Source organism: Podarcis filfolensis (assembly GCF_964270895.1).
Source record: "Podarcis filfolensis genome assembly, chromosome: 3".
Classification (NCBI taxonomy): Eukaryota; Metazoa; Chordata; class Lepidosauria; order Squamata; family Lacertidae; genus Podarcis; species Podarcis filfolensis.
In genome coordinates this window covers 70875342-70901198 of record NC_139606.1, presented here as the reverse complement: position 1 = coordinate 70901198, position 25857 = coordinate 70875342, and the positions used below count along the sequence as shown (strand labels likewise).

Here is a 25857-nt window from a genome sequence, read left to right as displayed (position 1 = left end):
TTCTCAGGAGACAGATGAGGTGATCAGGCACTCCCATTTCTTTAAGAACTCGCCATAGTTTGCTGTGGTTGACACAGTCAAATGCTTTTGCGTACTCAATGAAGCAGAAGTAGATGTTTTTCTGTAATTCTCTAGCTTTCTCCATAATCCAGCACATGTTTGCAATTTGGTCTCTGGTTCCTCTGCCCCTTCGAAATCCAGCTTGCACTTTTGGGAGTTTTCCGTCCACATACTGCTTAAGCCTGCCTTGTAGAATTTTAAGCATAACCTTGCTAGCGTGTGAAATGAGTGCAATTGTGCGGTAGTTGGAACATTCTTTGACACTGCCCTTCTTTGTGATTGGGGTGTAGACTGATCTCCAATCCTCTGGCCGCTGCTGAGTTTTCCAAACTTGCTGGCATATTGAGTGTAGCACCTTAACAGCATCATCTTTTAAAATTTGTAATAATTCAGCTGGAATATCATCACTTCCACTGGCCTTGTTATTAGCAGTGCTTTCTAAGGCCCATTTGACTTCACTCTCCAGGATGTCTGGCTCAAGGTCAGTAACCACACTACCTGGGGTATACGAGACATCCATATCTTTCTGGTATAATTCCTCTGTGTATTCTTGCCACCTCTTCTTAATGTCTTCTGCTTCTGTTATGTCCTTTCCACTTTTGTCCTTTATTATGGTAATCTTTGTACAAAATGTTCCTTTCATATCTCCAATTTTCTTGAACAGATCTCTGGTTTGTCCCATTCTGTTGTTTTCCTCTATTTCTTTGCATTGCTCGTTTAAGAAGGCACTCTTGTCTCTCCTTGCCATTTTTTGGAAATCTGCATTCAATTTCCTGTATCTTTCACTATCTCCCTCCCTCCCTTTTGCTTGCCTTCTCTCCCCCGCTATTTGTAAGGCCTCATTGGACAGCCACTTTGCTTTCTTGCATTTCCTTTTCATTGGGATGGTTTTTGTTGCTGCCTCCTGTATAATGTTACAAGCCTCCATCCATCGTTCTGCAGGCACTCTGTCCACAAAATCTAAATCCTTAAACATGTTCCTCACTTCCACTGTGTATTCATAAGGGATTTGATTTAGATTGTGTCTTACTGGCCCAGTGGTTTTTCCTACTTTCTTCAGTTTAAGCTGGAATTTTGCTATAAGAAGCTGATGATCTGAGCCACAGTCACTCCAGGTCTTGTTTTTGCTGACTGTATAGAGCTTCTCCATCTTTGGCTGCAGAGAATATAATCAGTCTGATTTTGATGCTGCCCATCTGGTGATGTCCATGTGTAGAGTCGTCTCTTGTGTTGTTGGAAAAGTGTGTTTGTGATGACCAGCTTGTACTCTTGACAGAACCCTATTAGCCTTTGCCCTGCTTCATTTTGAACTACCAGGCCAAACTTGCCAGTTGTTCTTTTTATCTCTTAACTCCCTACTTTAGCATTCCAATCCCCCATAATGAGAGGAACATCCTTTGGTGTTATTTCCAGAAGGTGTTGTAAGTCTTCATAGAATTGGTCAATTTCAGTTTCTTCAGCACCAGTAGTTGGTGCATAAACTTGGATTATTGTGAGGTTAAAAGGTCTGCATCCATAACTAATCCTAAAGCAGCAATACCTGCCCTTGGGATCACCATATGCGGAAAGGTACTGGATATTTAGCCAGCTTCTTAAAGCAGAGCTTTTCAAACTTTTTATGTTGGTGACACACTTTTTAGACATGCATCATTTTGTGGCACTGTAATTCAGTTTCACTAGCAAATCGGAGGTTAAACCAATCCCTTCCCAGCCCCAGGGAAGAAGCTCAACAATTTTGGGGGTTTCTTTTAAAAAGTTCAAAAAATTTCAGGGTGTCCTTGTTTTTTACTTTTTGAAATATAGCAACCTTACCTAAAGCCTACTTAAAGCCTTCATTGAAAAGAATGAAGTAGCACTACAGATGTGAGAAAAGCTTCTCATTCTGGGATAAGATACTCAAAGGACTGTGACTGAATTCAATAGAGTTGCAGGAATCAGGCCAGATATAACACTAACAAAGGCAAAGATTACTCAGTAACAATTCACTTTTCATTTAAAATTATTCCCATTTAAAATAATCTGTTTTGATCACTGTTAGAAACTGGATGCCCAGGTACTGTTTCAAGTATATATGGCACCTTATCCACTCTATTGAATAAGACATGAAATACCACAGAACACCTGGGTGGAAAACTCACAAAAGAAAGTAACACTTATATTTTATTTTCGTTTACTTCCATTTCCACACACCCCCAACAACATGTTAGCCAAGTACTAAAATTATATTAAGATTCTGCACTTTTCATAGCTTATTTTCTTTATAATAATTGTTGGCATCTCTCTGTTTCAGAAGACAATGGAGAAGTGCACCTTTGGGTGAAGTCAAACTGTTAGAAAGTTGCAGCACCTGCAACTGTAGAGACCAGTGTAGAGGAAGAGACATGCTTTGTTGCAGCTGGGGCAGATGAAGGCATCTGGTTATGCTGCTGCAGATATACCACAGTGTTTCTTCTCCCTTCACTACTCCCAGCGGTCATTTCTCCTCTGGTCACTGCTATGGATACACATCTTGACTGCCTGTCTCCCGGCACTGCAGTCATCTGCATGGGATTCCCACATAGCACGGCTGATGTCGCCAGCCTTCATGTCCCATTTGCAGACATCTTTGCAACACAGAGTTGGTCTGCCCACAGTCCTAGTCCCTGAAGCCAGCTCCTCACAGAGCATGTCCTTGGGATCCCCCCATCTTCCATGATGTGGGCTTGACCAAGCCAGTGTAGCTGTTGCCGAGACAGGAGTGTGAACATGTTGGGAATGTGGGCTTGTGAGAGTGTTACCGGTATCAGCAGTGAGTTTAATTCTCTGACACAGCTTTAGCCACTAGTCATTGGCAAATTAACTAGCAATCCATTGGCACTCCACTGGGCGTCACTCCTTGGCTTTTCACAGGGTGCACACTTGTAGTTCACAAGAGCCTCACACTTTGCAGCAATAACAAGCTCCATGTCCTTTATGCCAGCCTCAAAGCAGTTGGGGATCTGTTGCTCTCTTTTGCCAAAGTAGGACATAGCTGTGTTGTGGATTGCCTCTTTGATGTTGTCCTACCTTGCTTCAACATCTATCTCTGAAGCGGTTCAATACAGCATGTTCGACAAAACCAGAGCAGCATTCACAAATTTGAAGTATGGATGTTCTGGCGGTGTTGATTCAAGGCCACACTTTATGCGTTGTACTATGGGCCCTCTTTGGCTGGAGATGGATCTTGCTCACCACCAGGGAGTTATCCATGTCTCAGTTGGCACTGCGGTAGCTCTGTGTGACACGAGCACAGTTCAGTGCTGATAGCCTGGTGACAATCAAGTCCAACTGGTGTCGGTGACAGCAAAGTTAAACTTATCTACAAACCAGTTTATCACACTATGCTTACTAAGTCCCACATATAATACTTCACTATTTGAGAAAATATTAATCTTCCTTGACAAAAGTAATCTAGAATCTGGTTGATAAATTGTGGCCTTTGTCCTGTTTTATTTTATTTTATTTTGCAAAATTTGGTTTACTCTGTAGAATGAATCTTAAATAACTATATAAAATCTTACCTGCATTTTAGCTGCCTTAGTGAAGCAATTTTATAGCATGGATCATTTGCTAATAGTTTTAAGCAGTCATACCTTGGGGGAGGACAGTATACCAGCAAACTTGAAATTTTCTTCTACTACAAAATACCATCTTAGTCTGAACTTTCACTCCTTCATCATCTAACATCTAATTATTTCAGTCTTGGAAAGTCACCAAAAAGGCTGAGGGAATGCCATCTTCAGCACCACATAATTTCATTGCTGACATTCTGAATTCTTCACAGTAGGGCTTGAGACATGGTTCCCCTTACTAGAGCTGGCACCGAGAAAAAGGGCTTATTTTGTTAGACCAATGCTAGCATTTAATGCCAAAGACCATGATGTATGCTAACTTCCATCATTTCTTCCTCAGACATCTGACAGAAAGCCAAACCAATTCCAGTGAGAATATTCATTCATTTCAGGCTACTCTGAGAACTGAGGTGGACAAATATGCCTCGAGAGTATGCAACAGTAGGGTTCCACAAATTCAATTATACCCTTCAGTTATGCACTTAAGCTACTGTGTAGCACTATGATATACAATGGACTTCCAAACTAATTCTGTGCCACTAATATTACACTGTACACGCTACATATGAACAACACTGCTGCCAAACTCCAAGCGTCTCTATTTCCTAGGGACGTCTCTGATTTAGAGAAGCCATCCAGGTTTATGATCTGATCCCAGAATGTTCCACTTTTCCTTAGGATATCCCTATTTTCACTGGAGAAATGTTGGAGGGTATGGAGTTATTTGACCCACAAGCCATCTGAAGGCATTCCTGTACAGTGGATGCTAGAGTTGTGAATGTGATCCGTGTGGGATGCACATTTGCAACCCGCAGCGTTCGCAACCCGCAGCGGCGCATCTGTGCACATGCACGTTGTGATTCGGTGCTTCTGCACATGCGCAAAGTGTAATTTAGCGCTTCTGCACATGCACGACCCCCGAAACCCGGAAGTAACCTGTTCCGGTACTTCCGGGTTTCAGTGGGCCTGTAACCTGAAAAAACGCAACCTGAAGCATCTGTAACCCGAGGTATGACTGTATAGGAAAGGTTTTTAATGTTCAATGTTTTATTATGTTTTTCTATATGTTGGAAGCTGCCTAGAGTGGCTGGGGCAACCCAGTATGGGGTGTAAATAGTAAAATTATCATTATGGAATGGGACATCCCTATTTCAATCAGAGAAATGTTGGAGAAATGTTCATTGCCCAAATAGAATTGTGCTACACCTCAGCTCTTAGACTGGGCTTTTAGTAAAAAAATAAATGTATGTGTAGCAACCCATTGCTGTGTAAGTAATCTAGCTGATCGAGGCCCAGAATAGTTCTTTTCGACATCTGTATTATGGCCCACACCAACTGAAGCATTGAATGAACACTGAAATGTCAAAGTTAATTTACTAAAGAACCGAGGAGGAGAAATGAAGGAGATCTTGATTGTGTGTGTTAAGGCATATAGCTCACCCAACCCCAGATATGACTACCTACAAGTTACACAATTCATACAGCTTACGTGTTATTGCTGATACCCAGAAATTTCTGTACCTCAAAAATCTTCTGCAGCAATAATTTTTTGCATTTATCACTTTAAACACACTTCCATTTTATCTAGGATGTGTTCACTACTAGAACTATCAAATAGTAATACTTCTACCACAAACACTAGCCTCTGAAAGCTACAGAGCTTCATTGATTGTACAAATAGGCTATTTTTGGGGGGAGGAGGTAAAACTATTATTTATGACACTTGGTCTTGCAGTCTCACTTAAAATTGTTTTAAAAGCTTCTCTCTTTTCCTCCCCACACTAAGCAAAACAACAACAACAATTCGTAATATTTCAGATATCAGTTTAGTTGGTGAAATAACATGTTGGAAAGGCTTTTAGCTAAAGTAAAGCCTGACAATCTGGCAATTTGTTCCACTTTTATAAATAAGAACTCTGGCCTTTTGACTCAAAAAGGAAAACATCATTATATATGGTTCAGCTTGGCCTCATTTTCTACACATTTGTTCAAAAAACTTTACACATAATTGCCGTGGTCAAAGAGGGCAAGCCTTGCTCCTGTACTTCTTCATATTTGATAATTCACAGTGACCAATCTTGGCAGTCGTTTTTTCAAAGCATAAAGTGAGGGGCCAACATTAAGTACAAGGCATGTCTTGCCCCCTAGTCTTGCTGGTGTCAAGATGTAAGTGCACAGCCAGTCAAGGCTGGTCCATTAGGACCAATGGAACACTGCTCCATCGAACTCAGCCTGCCCTCAGTCAGCGCCCACCTGCCTGTCTACTTACTTGCAATCAGCTCAGGATGGGGGGGGGGACGGGGACGGACGACAATGACTACCTATCAGCTCCCTCCTTCTTAGTCTTAATGTTGTCCTTGTAGAACTCAGCAGGGAGGAGGGTGGGGACAAAAGAGCAACTAGTTGGCTCTACCTGTCATTGGCTCTAGCATCACCTACCACAGCTGGTCTCACTACATCCTGCCCTACCAGCTCCAATGAGCACCAGCCACCACTGCTGTCAGCAGGTCCTTGATCTGTATGGAGAGGAAGGAGTTCAGCTAGCACACCATCGCTTTGCTGAATCTCCTTCCCTACCTGCTCAGCAGGAGTCTTACTCTGCTGCACATCAAACCGGGGAGGAGGATAGTGAGAACTGAGGATGAACAAGTTAACCTTTAAATGTACATTTTAAAGTTGTAGGTACTAAATTTTTTATGGCAAAAACTTGGATTGGATGTTTTATCTACTGCATGGGCATTGGAAAAACCAACTACTTACACACACATGCTTCACCCTTCAGAAATGTTTGCTATCGCATTTTAAAACTTATCACTCCAGCATGAGGGCTAAAAATATATTGTTAAGCTACAACTTGATATTCCCTGAATTTTTACTGTTAATCCTAATTCTTGCCAAGCTTGGAGTGGTAGAAGTACAAGTGGACCCATACAAGGGATACAGCCTCTAATCTCCCCAGCTGCTCAGACCTGTGATATGGTCTCTTTAGAGGGTGTGGAAGGTCAACTTTGGCTTCAGCTCACAGTGCCTCCATGCCACAGCCCAAATAGTTGTAGATGTGGTCTGGTCAGAACTGGCTCAGCATGGTGGCTGCTGGCTACCTGATACCCTCCCTCCATTGTTGTATAAAGAGCAGAGGTAGCCAAGGGAAAGGGAGGCAGAGAGTGGCTAATAGTCTACATGAACGAGGTCAGTCCACAGTGGAAGGATGTGGACCACTGGGGCACCATCTGTTGCAGAAGGACCATCTTTCATCCCAGTGTTGAAACTAGCAAAACAACTAGCGGCAAGGACTGCAAATTCCAGGAAAAGGACACCCATTGAGAGTCAGAAACTGAGAAGGGAGAAATAATGTATTGTGGAAGCTTTAAGCACCAAACTGGTTTGCTTTATGTAAAGTCAGTTGAAACTGTTACATAATTAAAAGACAGGTGTCTGCAATGAACTGGGCTTCTTGACTGAGGAAAAACATACATCCTCTATGTTATGTGGTGAAAGATTTGACTGAAGGACTTCTTTTCTATGAAGGAGCAGTATCTCACAAAGGGGTATACCACTTGACCTGCTCTATTTTTTCATAACTGGTCTAGCAGGTTTTCCTGTAATTTAATGTGTTGCCTGTATCTGAGGTAACCTAAAGCTTCTTACCAAGCACGCAAGGGCTCTTTTCTGTAATGCAAGGCACCTGCAAGTGGTATCTTTAAGGCTCTTAGCAAGTTGTTCACCTGCTATCTCCTTGCTGGTGGCAATTGACAGAATTTAGTAAAATCAGTACATTTCTGCTTTGTGTTTATGAATGTGCATGTCCACACACTACAATAAGATTACAATATTAAAACTATGCCCATTTTTGAAACTGGAATTCCGACACCTACATCACTATAGGAGAGATATTTGATTCTTTGTTGTCTTCTGATTTCTTACAACTACTTGGCATCAATGTATCCATTTAAAAGGCCAGAAACTATGTACTGTACTGTGTTCATTGCTTAGACCAAAATAGTTAGCAGATGCAGGGTTTAAGTAGGCAATTTAAGCAGCATCCCTTCAGCATAGTGAGCACCTAAATGAGAAAATACTTTCTGTTTGACATGTATTTTATCTATTAAAAAATGCAGTTATTAGTGAACGGTAAATTATTAAGCAAAAAAAATGTAACCATCGTCTCAAACATAAAAACTTACAGCAAACTACATGCATCAATGTTAAATTTGTCCAAGGATTCTACTATTACTAGAAGAAACTATTAATTGTCTCACAACATTTGGCCTCTACAGTATTTTTCTCAAGGAATATACAGCAGGTTTTTTTTCTAATGCAAAGAACACTATTGGTTACTGAACAATATCTTTCGTTTTCTGGCATTACAGTCAATCTCAAGTTATTATAATAATTATATAATTCATTACACTCATAGTACACATTAAAACATTATGAAGTCACACTGCTGGCAGAGGAGCAAGGTGGGCAAATGTACTATTACAACAATGGGGTAAGAGGTGCTATCGCCTATAATAACTTGCTGTCCCAGAGCTGTTAAAAAACAGGCAGTGCAGGCTTGGGGAATCTCAGTATTTGGAAACTATTATAAGATTCCTTCAAGGCCCCTTTCAATTCTGCAAACTTCCCTCCAAGGACTTGGTTTTTGAAATATTTCCAGCTCTGCTCTGAAGCTTCTCTTTGGCTAAGGCATCAAATCATCAACCCATTTGTAACAGGAGTCCTATTAAAGTCAAAGAGACTGCTATAAAATTGATAGATGGCAAACTGATACTTATAGCTGCAAATCACATACTTCAAAATAGTCTCATTGACTTCAGTGATACTACTTCTGAGGAAGTGGCTGAAGGGGTGCAACCTACACATAACTCTGCACACAGCAGCCTTTACTCAATAATGTCCTGCCATCAAGAGCATTGTCCTATGCTTTTGCTTATTATGCCATGCCTTGAGCAGCTACAGTGTTTCTCTTCCAAATAGAGTAGGCATGAAAATTAGTTTTGCACCTCACACAGAGTGTCTCAACCAGAGGCCCTTGATTTTTATATGAAATACACATACATGAATCCTCATATAAATTTGCAATACAGGGGCAGGATCCTATTCAAAGAAGTGACTCATACAGGGTAAGGTGTGGTGGGTGGGGTTTGCTGGAGATGAGAGATACACAAAAATGACAGGACAGTCTGTTTCTGGATTGCACACTACACTGCAAACCTGCACAGATTTATCTGGGGGAAAGTCCCACTGAATTTAGTAGGGCTTGTTTCATATAGATCGTCAGGTTGGCGGTTCGAATCCCTGCGGCAGGGTGCGCTCCCGTTGCTCGGTCCCAGCGCCTACCAACCAAGCAGTTCGAAAGCACCCCCGGGTGCAAGTAGATAAATAGGGACCGCTTACTAGTGGGAAGGTAAACGGCGTTTCCGTGTGCTGCGCTGGCTCGCCAGATGCAGCTTGTCACGCTGGCCACGTGACCCGGAAGTGTCTTCGGACAGCGCTGGCCCCCGGCCTCTTAAGTGAGATGGGCGCACAACCCTAGAGTCGGACACGACTGGCCCGTACAGGCAGGGGTACCTTTACCTTTACCTTTGTTTCATATAGAAACATCCTATAAGTGGTACAGAAAATATTATTTTTATTTTTAAAGATTTTTATCCCACCCTTCTTCCCAAAGGAGCCCAGGTTAACAGAAGAAATGGTGATGTACTGCACATGGGCTAGAGAGTGAGTCTCACTGAAATAGTAGGACTTACTTTTGAGAAAAGAGTAGGCTCAACCAATAATTTAGCCAATCCTATGCAAGTCTACTCAGAAGTAAATATTATGCAATGGAATTTATGCCTAGGTAAATGTTACAAGCTTGCAGCCTAAGGCCTGTAAACACACTACAGTGTAAGCCCCATTGACCATAGTATAGTGGGACTTCTTTCTGAGTAAACTTGCATACGCTTGCACAGTAATTATCTACACTTTGTTCAAAATATTAGAATGTTTGAATGATCACTTCTACATCAATGAATCTTCCTAAATGGAAGCAGTAGTTTGCGAAACTTTGTGGAAGTGTAGTTTAAGCCTAAAAATTTGATAATCCTAAAAGCAACCTGAATAGCAATCCTTGTGAAAAACAGAATTCTGTGGGCTCAATGAGAGATTTGAAAACAATGTTTGTGGTAACACACAGGGGAAGTACCGATTTACAAGTTTTGTCCTGATATCTACAGGTCTATAAGGTGGCATACAAATTTAATAAATAATAATAATAGAAGTTAAACAAGGCCCGCAGCTCCAGCCTGTATAAAAATAAGCAGTGAGATTTTAAAATATAAATGATTCTAATTAAAACCAAAGAAAGAAAAGCGGCTTTGGCCATAGATCTAAATTATTATAGCTGTTGCAGGTGAGGTGATTTCCCAAATGTTTGCCGTCACCTGACTTTATAGCAAAAGTTGAAACAGTATGGTGTGGTGTGATATATTATGATGAGAGGAGATTGTGTATATATACAGGGCCAGATTTAGGTTTGATGAGGCCCTAAGCTAATGAAGGTAATGCGGCCCTTTATAAGTCCAGCTGTCCTTTGTCAACAACAAATTGTCACTGTTTTTTTGTGTTGAATATATGATATATGGTAATTTATGGACCTAATAGGTATCTAAAGCCATTTGCCACTGTTGCTGTATGTATGTAGGTTTTATTTTATTTGTTTTTTATCTTCTATTTTGGAAATGTACATCGAGTGCTTTTTTCCTTTAAATTTTTTGGGGCCCCCCAAGAGAGTGGGCCCCTAAGCTATAGCTTGTTTAGCTTGTACGTAATCTTGCATACACACACACACACATACAGTGTAGACTGGTTAAAGTGTGGCTTAAATGGCATTGCCCACCGTAGTGGGTGAAGTTCCTTTGGAGGAAGGTGTGCGCAAATGATGCCCAGGCGCACTTTGCCCAGGCTGGCCCTTCCCCACCTCTCGCGAACGAGTTTGCAGCCCCTTCGTTCCCGGTGTGGCTCCAGAGGGGGGAACCAAACGAACCGACAGCCAGCTGCAACTGGCTGGTCACACATACCACGGTGTTTTTCATCATGGCTTTGACGGTGAATCCATCGCTGACCTGCTTCTTGCTTCTTCTGGCATGCCTCAGCGGCTCCTGCAGTTGTGGGGGTCTGTCTTTCTGGGGGCTGGAGCCCTCTTTCTCCGCCACCATCACCTCAGGCGGCTGCTTGGGAAATTAAAGAACTTGAGGACGGAAATTCACAAAAACAAAAAACCCGATAACGACCTTTTTTTTTTTTTTTAAGCACTCCTCCCCTTCCTAAATTCCGTCCCCCTGCATCAGCTCTTCCTCAGCCCCCGCGCAGGCTTCTGTGCAGATTCGGGATGAAGGAAGGGGGAGGGGGGAAAGATTGGCCTGTTTCTAACACCAACTCGCTTCTAGGGACTCCGTTGCTAGGCGACGCGTCAACAACGAGCATGTGCAGCTCGAGAACGCTGCCCGTGCCGGGAGCCTCGACACCACCGCGAAGCTGGGCTCGATGCGCACGCGCGGTAGCAGCGGCTGAAGTCCTTCGCCTTCTTGTCTTGCCCTCAGTTAAGGCGAGGTTTTTCTTACCTCTGGCTGAGAACCTACGAGTGACTCGAACCCGGAAGGACCTGAAAGGCGTGCAAAGGTCTGCCGGGAGGCGAGGCGGGGCCCGGCACCGCTCCTGCGGGACTGAGGCAGGTTAAAGAGGACAAAGTATCCGGCGAGAACAGAGCATGCTCGATAATTCATATTAAGGTCGCTGAGCCGTCCTCACCTGCCGTGGAACGCCCCAACGTTTATGCCAGTTGAAGAAGATAGGGAAAATTAGGTTGTCCTATTATAATGAGAGATCGTGTCTGCTCCTGGTCCCGGAGAGGGAAGGTTAATAGGATTGTGCTCTGGGAAGTACCGCAGAAAGGAAAAAATAAAGACAAAGATACCACCTCTCATGGAAATAGAACCACACAGAGCTGGAGAGTTGGGAGCATAGCTGTCAACGTTTCCCTTTTTTTAAGGGAAATTCCTTTATTCCGAATAGGATTCCTCGCAAGAAAAGGGAAAAGTTGACAGCTATGGTTGGGAAAGAACTGACGGTCATCTAGTCCAACCCCCTACAATACAGGAATCTCAACTTGCGATCCTCTATCCACTTTGAAACTAGAGTGGACCCCCCTTAGCTTTGCAAATGTGCTAGAAGTTTATTGCAGTGTGCTAGCAGTTTTATTGCTGCACCACTAGGAGGGTGCCTCTCCATCATCCCCGCCCCGCCTCCACTATTACCTCTTGTGAATTATTTTTCTTTTCCTTTATTTCCAAAACATTGTTTCATATAGAATTGCTGATAATACAGACAGTGCAGAAGTGTTCTGCTGAAATAAACAGCACTCGTTTCCAAGGACCTTAACTGATCACTCTCCACTCCCGCAAAAGCAACTCATGGGACAGAGTATATATTATCTATTGCTGACTTCTGTCTATCTTGGGAGACAAGTGCACCTTCAGGGGTGAAGTCAACAGAAGACTGTTGGAGAGTTACAGTGTCTGCTGTGGCTGTAGAGACTGATATGGGAGAGACATGTTTTGTTGCAACTGAAAAGTTGAAGGCTTCCGGTTGTGTTGATACAGATGCATCACAGCATTTCTTCTCTCTGTGCTTCTCCCAGATATCATTCCTTCTCTGATCACTGCTGCAGATAAACCACTTGACTGCCTGTCGCCCGGCACTGTGATTGTCTGCAAGCATGGTGGGATTGATGTTGCCAGCATTCATGTCTCATTTGCAGACATCTTTGTAAGAGTTGATTCACCAATGAGCCTGGTGCCTGAAGTTCATGTCGTTGGGGATCCTGCCATCTTCCATTCTGTGGAATATATTCCATTCTGTGGCATATGTGTGTGTACACACACACACACACACACCTACACATTATGCCTGTTTTACTGCTTTTGTTTGACTGGAATATCATATTAGATTTTAGTACAATGATGTTAATTTTTTTTTATAAAGTTCCCATAATTTTTGGTAATTTGTTGTGCTCTGAACACACTTGATAAATCTAAACATTATTTCATTTGGTAACTTGGTTGCAATATTACTCAGAAGTGTCATTTAATTTCATAGGTCTTCTTCCCAGAGAAATGGGGTTGATTGCAGCCTTAGGTTATGTACATTTATTTAGTCATTTATTTACATTTCTATACTGTACTTCCTTTCATCCAAGGATGACAGGGCAGTTTGAATATAAAAACAATACATACCATTCTAATAAACAAAAACAATACCACCCCATACAGTTTAAAAGGCCATAGATTGTTTAGTTAGCCAAAGGCTACCTGGAAGTAAGCATCATATAATTCATTGACACTTCTGAGTAGATATGTAGCAGGTTTGTGCTGTATTTGCCATAGGACTAACCAAGGCATATCTTTGTTGTTTTTGTGTTTTTAACTGATTTTAATTATCCAATATGTAAATCTCCTTGAGACTGTGGTTTAGAAGGTGGATAAATCAACAATAGTAATAAATACACACGTCTGTTCAGAATTCAACTGAGCTTACTTCCAGGTATAGGATTGCAGCTTAAATATCCCTGGAAGTGTTGTAAACTCACACTTCCCTATTGTTACTTTTCCAACACTTCAGTTGACACTTGATTCACCTTTGACACATTTCTTGGGAGTGGTGGAACCCAGCGGACTTACACCTGCGTAAAAATTGCTATATGAATGTGCTGCACCTGCTCCAAATACACATCCTCTCACTCCACCTCATAAAGCTAGTGAAAACGTGGTAAGCAAAGGCAAAAAGGTCATAAGATATGCCTGTGAACGAAGCAGTAGAGGAATGCCGTGCTCAGCGCGCCCACTTGCCTCACAAAGGCTGAGGGCAAATTATCCCACCCGCCCTTTAAATCACTGAGGTCCTGAATGCCTGCAGCGGGACTCAGGCGTCGCTTTTATTCCTGTCTCCTGGTACTGAACACAACAAGGCGGCGGCGGGAGGGCAGATACCAATATTTGCTTGTGCTGTGTATTATTGCTGTAGCGACGTCCTGTTATGCGCTATTTATAGACATTAGCAGGGCGAAGCCGGGGAAGTGAGCAAGCAAGACTACGTTTCCCAGAGTGCACTGCCGCAAGAAGCGCCTCACTTCGCCTGCGCAGTATTCGGGTTGCAGCTCCGGCGGCCTGCAGGGAGCGTTGTATCCTGAAGGTTGACATTGCTGTGAATGTGGACAGGGCAGGCTATGTGAGCGCCCCCTCCTCCTCCTCCTCCGCTGGCTATGATAGGTGAGTGGGACCCGGATGCAACGTCCCCCTTTGATCCCCTCCCGGCACAACGGGGAAATGGGCGGGTGAAGGGTGTTCGTGGTTTTCCAGGAACAGTGCAGTTTTGCTGAATATCCTAATCCCTATGTATGAACACAGAAATACACCCACGTGACACCGCAGCCTGTGAGCTCCAGTTTATATAAATTCTATGTAGCTCGTACATTGCCAAAATACCCGCTGAACATTTTAATTTCTCCATGTACATACATATATATTCCCCCTTTTTTTGCATTCCACCCCACTTAACAAATAAAAACGAACGTATCTTTAATTATAGTCAAGCAAGCTTTTAGGTACTTAACAGGCTTCTGATCCAAACAGTAATGCTGTTCATATCACAGAAATTCATTGGTTAGTGATTTGGGGGCGGGGCGGGGGAGAGACACCTTTCTCCTAAAAAGAGCAGCCTACTCTTGTGTAACACCAAAAGCTCACTGCCTCCTCCATCTGGATGCTACTTTGCACACTCAGCCCTCCCCAGTGTGAGAGCCAAAACACCAGGTTAGGTTAAGCACCCCTTAGGGAGAAAAAGTTTTCACCGTGACACTTATTTTTGAAAGTAGCAGCGGCAGCCAAATTAGCAGCTGTTGCTCGTGAGGAGAGGTAATCAGCCAGGAAAAGGTTATTTCTTCCTCCTGGACCTTTTTATTTTTATTTTACCTTATTTCTTCCTCCTGTTGCCCTGTAGCAGAAAATGGGCACTGCCGCCCTGTCTTGCTGCCCTGCTGCTGTGGTTCTTGAGCTCAGGCAAGCTAGAGAAAGTGCTGTCTGCTTCTCTACCTTCGTTCTCCAGCTCATCCCCTCTAGGCATAGGCAGAAGAAAGCCTGAGCCTCTTCCCATTCACTTGTAACCTTGGTGGTACAACCTAAGTTAAGGAGCAGCCTGTTGGTTTCTGCTTTCCTTCACTGTGCAGCGAAAGGGCTTGTCACGAGACAGGTGTTTACATTCCACAGTCTGTACTGTTGGAGTTTCTCACGGGAAAGGGAGACTGGATGTGACGTACACTGGTTTCCTGTTTTTCACTGTTCTTTGCAGTTTCACTTTGGTGATTCTCTCCGAGCTGTCGAGGAGAGAGGATGCATTTCTCTGCTCCGGCAGAGGCAAGATGTCTTTCTGTAATATACTTGCTTTGAACTATAAATAAAGCAATATAGAGTATGCAGCACGTACTCCTCATCCTTCTGCTGTGCACGGGACTCTGCTTTGATCTAACACGTGGTTATGGGCCCAGAAGTCGAATCGGAGTACCGGCAAGGGATCGGAATGCAGAGGGACAGATCGGATCGGAATCTGCTCTGCGTGTCAAGATGATTGATGAGGTATGTGCTACTGCTCCGGGCAGCCTGCCAGCTTCTAGTTAATGGCCTTATGGCTGGACTTTTAACTTTAAAGCCGTTTTGCTGGGAATAGGCAAAAGGCTCCCAGGCACAAGTTACTATGCTGGGGAAATCGAAAGTAACTTTTAAGTGCGCTTTTGGAATAAGGCAGCTGCAGCAGTGACGCAGCAAGATTTAAAGCAGCATATATGACGCTGAAGGCTAATGCCAGAGTCATGATGGCCCTTCAGGATGCTTGTGGGATTCCAAAGCTCAATAAGAAGAATTACGCGGACTGGGTTCTGTATGCAGAGGCAATTCTGCGGAAAGAGGGTTTGTTTGAGGTAATTACAGACAACCCCCCAGCTCCAGTTACAGATGTATGGGCAGCTAAGGATTCCAAAGCAAGGGGAACTCTTACATTGATAGTATCCCCGGAAGAGCTCTGTCTATTGCGTGATAAGACCTCAGCCAGAGAAATTTGGGACGCTTTGAGAGAGGCTCACTTAAGGACAGAAGCTGGATCCACTATGTTTTACTTCAACAAGCTGCATAATATGGCTCTTGCTGAAGGTGGAGATGTGCGTTTACATCTGATGGAGATGCAAAATCTGAGACATGAGCTGCAACAGAGAGGACTCAACTTTCCAGAGGCTGTGTATTCTTTCATGATACTACAATCTTTGGGTTCAGGTTGGGAGTCTGTTGCAACCCAGATTGCTGTGCAACCAACAGCTCAGCTAACAGTGGATTATGTTACTGCCGTGATTTTAAATGAAGCAGATCGCCGGGGTGCTAGCTGCATGGGCAAGGGGGAGTCTTCACAGACGTCGTCCCATAGTGCAGTGGAACCACCAGATGGCGCCAAAGCTTTGAAGGCAGTGAAATGCTACTCGTGTGGACGTCTAGGCCATATGAAGAGGGAATGCAGATATCCCAGGGCCAAGACAGAGCGGCGCAGCGAAAGCTCATCGCGCGGAAAAGGCCGAGGCAAAGGCAAAGGTCCGGTGTCAAGGACAACGCAGCACAAGGCTATGGTTTCACGCTTCACTCCAAAGGTTGCAGAGGTCCAGAAGACGTCTAGATCTTTCTTCGTTGTTGATTCAGCGGCGACCCACCACATGTGCAACGATAAGAGACTGTTTGTGTCTTTTACACCGCAGGAAGGTGCGATTCACCAGGCGGATGACCACACAATTCCCAGTAAAGGCTACGGAACTGTTGTTCTTCACAGTTTGGACTTATCGATACAAAATGTGCTTTACGTGCCAGATGCCAAACATAATCTGCTCAGCGTTGGACAGCTGAATGAGCGGAACATTGACGTTTCCTTCAAGAACAGGAAGTGCATCATCACAAAGAAAAATGATTATGTATTGCATGCTGAATATGTTGATCGTTTGTTTGTTTTGTATTATGATGATGTTGTGCAGGATGACACTTGTTGCATTGCAGGTTCTAACAAAAGTTTGCATGCAGAATGTATTCATGATTTTCATAGAAGATTTGGTCATTTGCATTTTGAGGCAGTATCTAAAATGCCTGCCTTGGTTGAAGGTATGACTATTAAACCCTGCAGGTACCACATGAAGTGCAAAGCATGCGCAGCAAACAAGGTAAAAATGGCTGCGAAAGGTAAGGTGTCTAGTAGGCAAGCTACGGAACCATACCAGGTTGTTCATGCAGATTTGGTTGGACCACTAGCGCCCTCTTTGGGTGGCAATAGGTACTTCATGGTTCTCATTGATGCATTTTCCAGATATATTTTTGTGTACAATCTCAAGCAGAAATCAGAGGCTTTTCCTAGGTTCAAGGAATTCTGTGCTTGGTTGGAAAATGTGCATGGTAAGAAGATAAAGACTCTTTTCAGTGATCGCGGGGGAGAATTCACTTCTCAGCAGTTTGAAGCTTTTCTGACTGAGAAAGGAATTCAACACGATTTGTCTAGTCCTCGCTCGCCATGGCAGAATGGACTTGCGGAAAGGGCAAATCAGACATTGCTTCAAGGGTTAAAAACCTTGCTGCATGATGCCAATCTTCCAGAGAGTTATTGGGCCGAATCTCTCTCGTGTTTTGTTTACAGTTACAATCGCAGGTTATCTTCAGCGATTGGTTGTACCCCCTATGAGAAGATGTTTGGCAAGAAGCCATACATTAAACACATGAAAATTTTTGGTTCTGACATGTGGGTTCATACACCACAAAATTCCAAGTTAGACAAGCGTGGATTGCATGGTATCTTTCTAGGTTATCAGAAAGGGTCTTACAGAATAATGATGACTGACTCTAAGGCAATTAAGCTCACGAGAAGTGTTGAGTACAATGCAAAATGGGGGGAGAATGTGGGAATTTTCCAATGTTATCCTGATGACGGTGATGAGACTGAGGATAGTCAAAAGCAGCCACAACAACCCACACCCACTGATGAAGGTTCTGAGTCTGAATCTGAAACTGAATCGGGTGATTCAGAGGATTTCAAGAGTGCGAAAGCCTCTATGCGACCCTCTGAAAGCTCTGATCAAGAATTGGAGGAACCATTGTTCACAATAGGTCGTTTTTCTCCTAAAAAGGAAGAGGAGAGTGTTGAAGACTTAAGGCTAATTCGTAGGTCACAGAGAGCCACAAAAGGCAGACCTCCAAAGAGATTTGCTGATGAATTTGCTACGGTAGCAGTAACAGCTGTTAAAAGCTCCAAGAAGGTATTTGAACCTTCTAGTTTCCAAGAAATCCAGGGTTTGGTTTCAAAGGAAGCTGAGCCATGGTTAAATGCCATGAAGGCTGAACTTGATTCCTTAGAAAGGAACAAAACATGGGAGCTAGTTCCAGTAGTTCCAGGAATGAAACTGCTTGGAAGCAAATGGGTCTTCAAAGCGAAGACAGATCAAAATGGCAAGATAGTCAGACACAAAGCCAGATTGGTAGCCAGAGGTTTTGCACAGGTACCAGGTGAAGACTATCACGAGACCTACTCACCCACAGTGAGGTATGAAAGCATAAGGCTTATGCTCAAGCTAGCTGCAGAGGAAAATCTACACATTAGTCACCATGATATTAATACAGCTTTTCTGTACGGATCTCTAGATGAATCACTTTATATGCTTCCACCTGATGGCGTACAGGTAAAACAGGGATTTGTTTGTGCTCTGAAGAAATCCCTTTATGGTCTCAAACAAAGTGCACGGTGTTGGCACACAAAACTCACTGAAATATTGTTTTCTCTAGGTTTTCAGCAAGGGAAAGCTGATCCATGTGTATTTGTCAAAGAGGAGGGGCAAAAGAAACTGTACTGTTTGTTTTATGTTGATGATTTATTATTCTTTTGGAAAGATGTCGCAATGTACAATAACGCCCTAGCTCAACTGAAAGAGCACTTTGACATGAAAGATCTTGGTGAGGTAAACAACTACCTATCTCTGGAAATAGAGAGAGATCAAGATGGTAACATTCTAGTACACCAGTCACGGAAAATTGCTGATGTGTTAAGCAAACTTAATCTGATGGATGCTAACCCTGTAGACACACCGATGACAACAGGTTATCAGATAGATGACACTGAAGAAGCATTTTCTGACACTACATTGTACAGAAGTGTGCTAGGCAAGCTAAACTTCATTGCCAGATGTTCAAGACCAGACATTGCTGTTAGCTGTAATTTGCTGAGCAGACAAGTCAACAATCCTAGTATCAAGGATTGGAAAGCTCTGAAACGCATAGCGCGGTATTTGAAAGGCACTATGCATTACAGACTGAGATTTAACAATCGAAAGTCTGGTGGTCTTGAGATATTTGCAGATGCAAGTTTTGGAAGTGACACTACAGACAGGAAAAGTACGTCTGGAGTTTGCTACATGTACAATCAGGGTCTGTTTGATTGGTCATGCAAGAAGCAAACAACAGTTAGCTTAAGTTCTTGTGAAGCCGAACTGAATGCACTGTCTTATTCACTTAAGGATTGTGAATGGTTAATACAATTGTGCAAAGATATGAAAATTCCTGTCAAATGTCCAATCCGGGTTTACCAGGACAACAAAGCATGTTTAGCTTTGCTGAAGTCTGAAGGTTGTAAGCAAAGCACAAAGCACTTGCAATTAAAGTTGCAGCATGCTAGGGAATGTATTCAGAAGGGACTCGTAACGGTGTCCTATATGCCAGGTAATGAAATTCCTGCTGATGTATTGTCCAAGATTGTATCCAGGGATCAACACTGTACCTATGTGCAGAAGTTGGGTTTGTACTGATATTGTACGAACACGCTGCCCAGTGATGTTCACAGAAAGGGGGAGGATGTTGGTTTCTGCTTTCCTTCACTGTGCAGCGAAAGGGCTTGTCACGAGACAGGTGTTTACATTCCACAGTCTGTACTGTTGGAGTTTCTCACGGGAAAGGGAGACTGGATGTGACGTACACTGGTTTCCTGTTTTTCACTGTTCTTTGCAGTTTCACTTTGGTGATTCTCTCCGAGCTGTCGAGGAGAGAGGATGCATTTCTCTGCTCCGGCAGAGGCAAGATGTCTTTCTGTAATATACTTGCTTTGAACTATAAATAAAGCAATATAGAGTATGCAGCACGTACTCCTCATCCTTCTGCTGTGCACGGGACTCTGCTTTGATCTAACACAGCCACCTCATCCTCTCACTCCCCTGTGTCATGGGGCCCTGTGAACTCAGTCCTTCCCATCATACTGTCAAGAGAAAGGTGATGAATAAGGAGGCAGAGGTAACTACTCTTCAAAGAGCAGCCTCTGCCTGCTTTTGCTGCCTCTGGATGGCTCCTAGTCTTTACTGCTGTGCCACTCTAGAAAGGGGATGCCCAGGAGCAGGCAGAGTCTTCCAGAGGGGTCTGGCATGTGATCAGTCACCTGTGGTGTGCAAAGCAAGTGTATTAAATGGTCAGGCCACACCCATTGCGGCCATGCAATCCCTGGAGGGATGGCTGGGGTGAATGTGGCCCTAGATCCAATAAATGAATAAACAGTTTCATAGAGAGCCTCAGGTGAGATCGCCAACCCTTTGTGGTATACTGCTCAGAGAGAAAGGGGAAAAGCAGAGAGTAGGCAGAAGCAGGTGTCCATTCTTTTTCTCTAGGCAACACTATGGGTGTAATCCTTCCCACTGTGTTGCCCTCAGAAGATGAATAAGAGAGAGGAGACAGTAGAAGCACAGTAGAGATGCACCCTCCCTCTTTTAAAGTGAGAGACTTCAAAAGAGAAGGTGCTGGACTGGAGGCTACAGAAGTTTGGCGGGGGTACCTCTCCCCTTCCAGCTTCTCCCCAATCTCTGTTGCAGGGCTTAAATAAGATCATTCATGTTGGTGGAGGTCATTGGGCAAACCTAAACAAAACAAAACAACTCTTCTGAAACATCTGTTTTGATGAATTAAGATTTCCCATTAAGCAAAGGGGACTCTTTTTTTATTTAATATTATTTATTTAGAGCATTTGCACCCCACTCTTCAGCCAAAAAAGAGTGGCTTACATACAATCAAATTAAGACAAATCCTTCCATAGGCTTACAATCTTAACAAAACACAACACACAAGGGACAAGGAACAGGGACGGAAGAACAAAAGCAAAAGTAGGCAGCAGTTTCTAAACAGTTTTTTCTATGATGACTAGCTGGCACATAAACATAGTGTTCTCCACATCCTTCATTGGTAAGAAGTCCATTAACAATGCTGGACTGGAGGGTTTAGTTTGCTTTGGATGAGATAGCACTAAGACACATTTTATTTACAAATATACACAATGGAAGCAAATAGGCTTTAGCAACCGCTAGCCGAGCTATTGGTTCCTAAAGAACCATTGTTTTAGCTACCTGGATGGGACTGCCCACAGCACAGTTAAGCTACCTCTAGTGAAATATATTCACACTCTGCTTCTTCCCAGCTTACAACTGCAAACTCAGGCTCAGACAATTTTTTCTTCTCTTCCCCTTAGCTGGTGGGTTATCACCTTCCCAACTCTGATGTGTATTGCATTTCAGAAGCTGGAGAGAGAGCCCCAGTTGTCAGAAATGTTCTTCTGCTTTTGGTCACACCCTTGTCCACTTGGGCCTGCTCATATTAATCAAAACAGCTGGACTCACAATAGAAGTTTCTGCCAACATGTGATCTGTCACAAATCATTCCTGCTATGATTCATAGCTATTGGGCCTGAGTTGCCAATTTCACTAAATGTTTTCTAGCTTGCAAGACCATGGAAGAAAAGGAAGCAAGGTGAAATATACTCAGAGTCGCAAAGTGATTTCATGCTCTTTATTCAGCTCATAGTGGTGAGGAGGAATGAATGAAAGTCCCCTCAAAGTATCTGCTTTATATACATTATTTACACAATGGGCTGCACATGATTGGCTAATTCCGGAATTCTACTGTAAGCCAATCAGGTTGTGGATTCACTTCTATCTGGAGCATGATTGGGTGGTTTCTGCCAACCAATCATACTGCTGCATTGTTCTAGGACCAATCAGACTGCTGCCTTTTGGATCCTATTGTTCTAGGATCAATCAGACTGCTGCAGTTTGGATCCTATTCAACTCAGTACATAACACAAGGCTTAAACAAATTTTCTACCATCCAACAGAGAGTTGCAGCACAATCCAGTACATGATTACTTGGAAATTAACCCCAATCTTGTTGAGTGAGGTTTATTACTAGGAAAGTGTTCATGTGGTTGCAACCTTAGGCATGGCTAAACCAACAGAAAAAACCCAGATTAAACACATTATAGTCTGCGGTTATATTGTGGCCCAGACCACACCAGTGATGTAACCATATTGTACTGGAAGGAAGAAGGAGATCATTCCCATAAGCCTCTTATTTTATTTATCCCAAGGATCTATATGCACCTCAACTTAGTAATTTTTACAGGTTCTACTTCAGTTATTTGGAATTTTATATAATTAGTAATTTATGGTAATTTATACCAAAAAAAAGAACAGATGCATATTTATGTTTTTTTTAGCCATATTTTTTTAAAATGCTTTTTGATACATTTTAATTGATCTGTATATTTTGAGATGCATTTTGTGGTTGGTTGATTCATGGATTTAGGTGTTCACAAGTGGACTGGAATGTCTGTGAAATGTTCAGAAAAGCTGTGATGGTTGTGTAGTGATACTCGTTTACTTCTGAATGATGTGTTTTTTTATATCCCCAAGAGATTGTGCATCCTTGGTCTGAATATCTGAAAAGCTTTTAAAAGTTAAGTTTGGTGGTTTAGTCTGTGTGGGTTTTTTTCCCTTTTCTTTTTTTCTTTTCAGTCACTGAAAATACTAAGTGAAGTATTTGTAATAGCTCCCTTCATTTTAGTTCTTGCTACTGTCTTGCATTCCAGAGGGAATTTGTGGAAAGTCTGGCTTTCAGTAAAAAGCTGTGTGTGTGTGTTTCTGTTCTTCAGTAAATAATGTGGAATACTGAGGAAAATTCTATACTCCTTGATAAAGCATACATTTGTTGAAATATTGTGTGCCAGTCTGCTGCATCTTGTTTTGCTGACAGTTATTGTTATCCAAGGTAGAAGCACTACTTCCTTTCTGGACAGCAGTGGAGAAATACTACCTGCAAAGAATATTTTATCAGGCCTCTAACTCTATCAGTAGCTGTTATGTGCGGGGCGGATTGATCTAAATAGTCAATTTAAATCAAATTTCCAAGGTTCTAATGCATATATTTCCTGAACAATCATGCATACTAATTGGTTGCTATGAAAATTAAGTGGCACATGTTCACAACTGAATATAGCTTTTATACTACCCAGGAGAATAATCCAAAACCTCTCTTCATGGATACTACTTGGCTTTTGCACTACAAAAAGTAGACTATACACGCTTAAGGACACTAAGGAATATCAGTTATTTGAAGACTGAACCTTGCAATCTTATACACACATAACCAAGAGCAAGTCTCCCTGGGTATCAAGAGACCTAGATGTTTACTCAGAAGAATAGGATTACATGGGAAGTGCCCAGAACTTTTCAGACACAAACGCTGGTAGGAAAACATTATCCCATGATATGGAAACTCTACCAAATTAAACTCAAATGAGCGCACAGCAGACAAAACTATGACTAATAAAAGCAATACATATAGTTTTGCTGAATTGATTCCGTTGTGAACCATAAGCACAGGCTAGCTGATAAAATGTATCATGTTAAAACTCCACTTGCGCAGCTGATAAAATTAATCAAGTTAAACTACATGTACAATGTAGCAGGGTGGTTGATACTAGTTTAGATAACACCCATACTTTGTTTCTGGCTTAAATATGGGAAAGCAACAACAAAAAGCATCACCACTGTCAAAAACAACACCATATCATGAAAATTATGGTGTGTAAACCATACCACTGAGAAGAGCCCCTTTAACTGGTGCATTTTAAGGTACAAAAAACCATAAACATCACCAGTGCCTTGTGATGAAAATCATGTGTTCTAGGTTGGGGCCCTTTTAACCTATTCAGTAATCCAGCCCTGGTAAAAATGGCCACAATTTCTGTCATCATCAGAAGGTGCAGCACAAAGTATATATATTATTGACTGTTCTGTGATCTTCCCATAGACCACCTGAATGGATCTCACAGACCACAGTTTGAGAACTACTTAGTTCTCCTAGAAGACTGACATTGCAGCACAGCCATGCCCCACGTGATAAACCTCTGCCTTACACATTTTTGTGTGTGGAGAGTCCTTTGATGATTAAATGCAAAGCATTTTGTGTGCAGTTGCATGGAAGAAAGTGATTCAGCTTAATTGATCCGTTGCTTGCATTCTGAAAATGCTGTGGCAAGTACAGTGGGTACTAAACTGCAGAATCTCATGTGCTGCCTTTCGGTCAGAAGGGGAGAGAGGCTGAGGAGGTTGAATCAGTCTTGTTCATCCGAAACAGATGCAGCGCACTACCAAGACTGACTTTTGCAGGGCATTAAATGTTCCAAACTAGCAAGCAGTGCTATTTTTCTAGAAAAAAAGGGTTCCAGAACTCATCACGAATGCCTCCCTTGTTCTCTTTTAACGGCAATGGTGTCCACCAGAGAGGTGCCGAAACGAAATTCCTGTGAGTTCCGGCTGAAAAAAAGCCCTGCCAGTAAGGAACATAATGCATGCATGCAGCCTCAGCTTTGGGACTGTGCGCACCAAATCTAGTGAAGGGTCTCATGTGTGGACACCTTATTTTCTGTGTTTGCATAAGAGGAAAAGTTACGAGTTTGGAAGCAAGCTACAGGTTTGCATGGGCCTTCTCCCAACCCATCCATCTTCCTCTATAGGGTAGAGAGAGATGACCTGGGAATCCAGGATTTGAATCTGCAGTCAGCCATGAAACTCTCTGGGTGACCTTGGAGCAGTCAGTACCTCTCAGCCAGTGTGGTGTAGTGGTTAAGAGCGATAGACTCGTAATCTGGGGAACCGGGTTTGCGTCTCCGCTCCTCCACATGCAGCTGCTGGGTGACCTTGGGCCAGTCACACTTCTTTGAAGTCTCTCAGCTCCACTCACCTCACAGGGTGTTTGTTGTGGGGCAGGAAGGGAAAGGAGAATGTTAGCTGCTTTGAGACTCCCTAGGGTAGTGATAAAGCGGGATATCAAATCCAAACTCTTCTTCTTCTTCTTCAGCCTAACCGTATCTCACAGGGTTGTTGTGAGGATTTAATGGGAAGGGGAGAACCACATACACCACCCTGACTTCTGTGGAGGAAAAGATGGGACATAAATGCAATAAATAACTAAAAGTGTGGTATCCCCTTGTTCTTTCTGTGCTGCCCATAACCATGGTTCAGACGTACATGGACACTGGTCTCTCTCCAGGATTCCTTCTGACTGCAGAAGCTGGTTAAGATTTTTGGAGACTGTGTGTTTATATCCTACATGCTGCTCCTGATCATCAGCTTTATGTTTGTACTGCCCGGCTGGGTTCCTTTTTCAGTCTTAATTTTCTAATAAACTGAAATAATTTTGGGCACACATAAGGTTTGCGTTTCTTGCCTTTGCTGATCTGGTATCCTCTGTGGAATACATTCAGTAGAAACATCTGTTCGAGACTTCAGAATAATTACAATATCACTAAAAGCTTCGTAACCAGATTACTGAAACTTAATGTTAAAAATCTGATTTTCATTGATCTAATCCTTTCAGGTTCTTTCTTTCTTTCTTTTTTTCTCCCCTCAATGAAAAAAGAAATGACAGCAGGACAAAACTGATTAGTATTTACATAATGTGAATTTTAGTAGGCTTTCTTTTTTCTTGCTTCTTTCTTTTTTGCCTCTTCAAGTATGCTTCTTTATCAGGCTCTCTTAAGGCCTTTTCACCTATGTTGACCCTCTTCAGTTATGCGCTATTAATTCATCCTTTTACCATTGTGTCATACTGATAATCAGCATTTAATGTTAGAATCTTCTGGGGAGGTTTTGCCTTGTACCCCACCACTTTTTAAGGTGAGACTGGCATATATGCTTTTGCGGTGTTGCCTTGGTTTTGGAACTCTGCTCAGTGCCTTTCCTTTTGTCATAAAAATACAATAATAATTCCATTTGAACCACAACACTCACAAA

At 42.7% G+C, this 25857-nt stretch overlaps 2 protein-coding genes across 6 annotated transcripts in view; one reads left to right on the top strand and one right to left on the bottom strand.

Moving 5' to 3' along the window:
- PACRG (parkin coregulated) overlaps window positions 1-11112 on the bottom strand; it is a 223206-nt gene extending 212094 nt beyond the window's left edge. Inside the window, exon 1 of one of the 2 annotated variants that reach the window (XM_083605934.1) lies at window positions 10715-11112. In XM_083605934.1, coding sequence (XP_083462060.1) covers window positions 10715-10852 — 138 coding nt within the window. In that variant the 5' untranslated portion in view covers window positions 10853-11112. The remainder of the gene's footprint in view (window positions 1-10714) is intronic. The other variant, XM_083605933.1, reaches the window with a different exon arrangement.
- Window positions 11113-13714: 2602 nt separating this feature from the next.
- The window catches only part of PRKN (parkin RBR E3 ubiquitin protein ligase), a 610775-nt gene continuing 598632 nt past the window's right edge, over window positions 13715-25857 (top strand). Inside the window, exon 1 of one of the 4 annotated variants that reach the window (XM_083605873.1) lies at window positions 13715-13960. In XM_083605873.1, the coding sequence (XP_083461999.1) occupies window positions 13954-13960 (7 nt within the window). In that variant the 5' untranslated portion in view covers window positions 13715-13953. The remainder of the gene's footprint in view (window positions 13961-25857) is intronic. The other 3 variants (XM_083605875.1, XM_083605872.1, XM_083605874.1) reach the window with 3 other exon arrangements.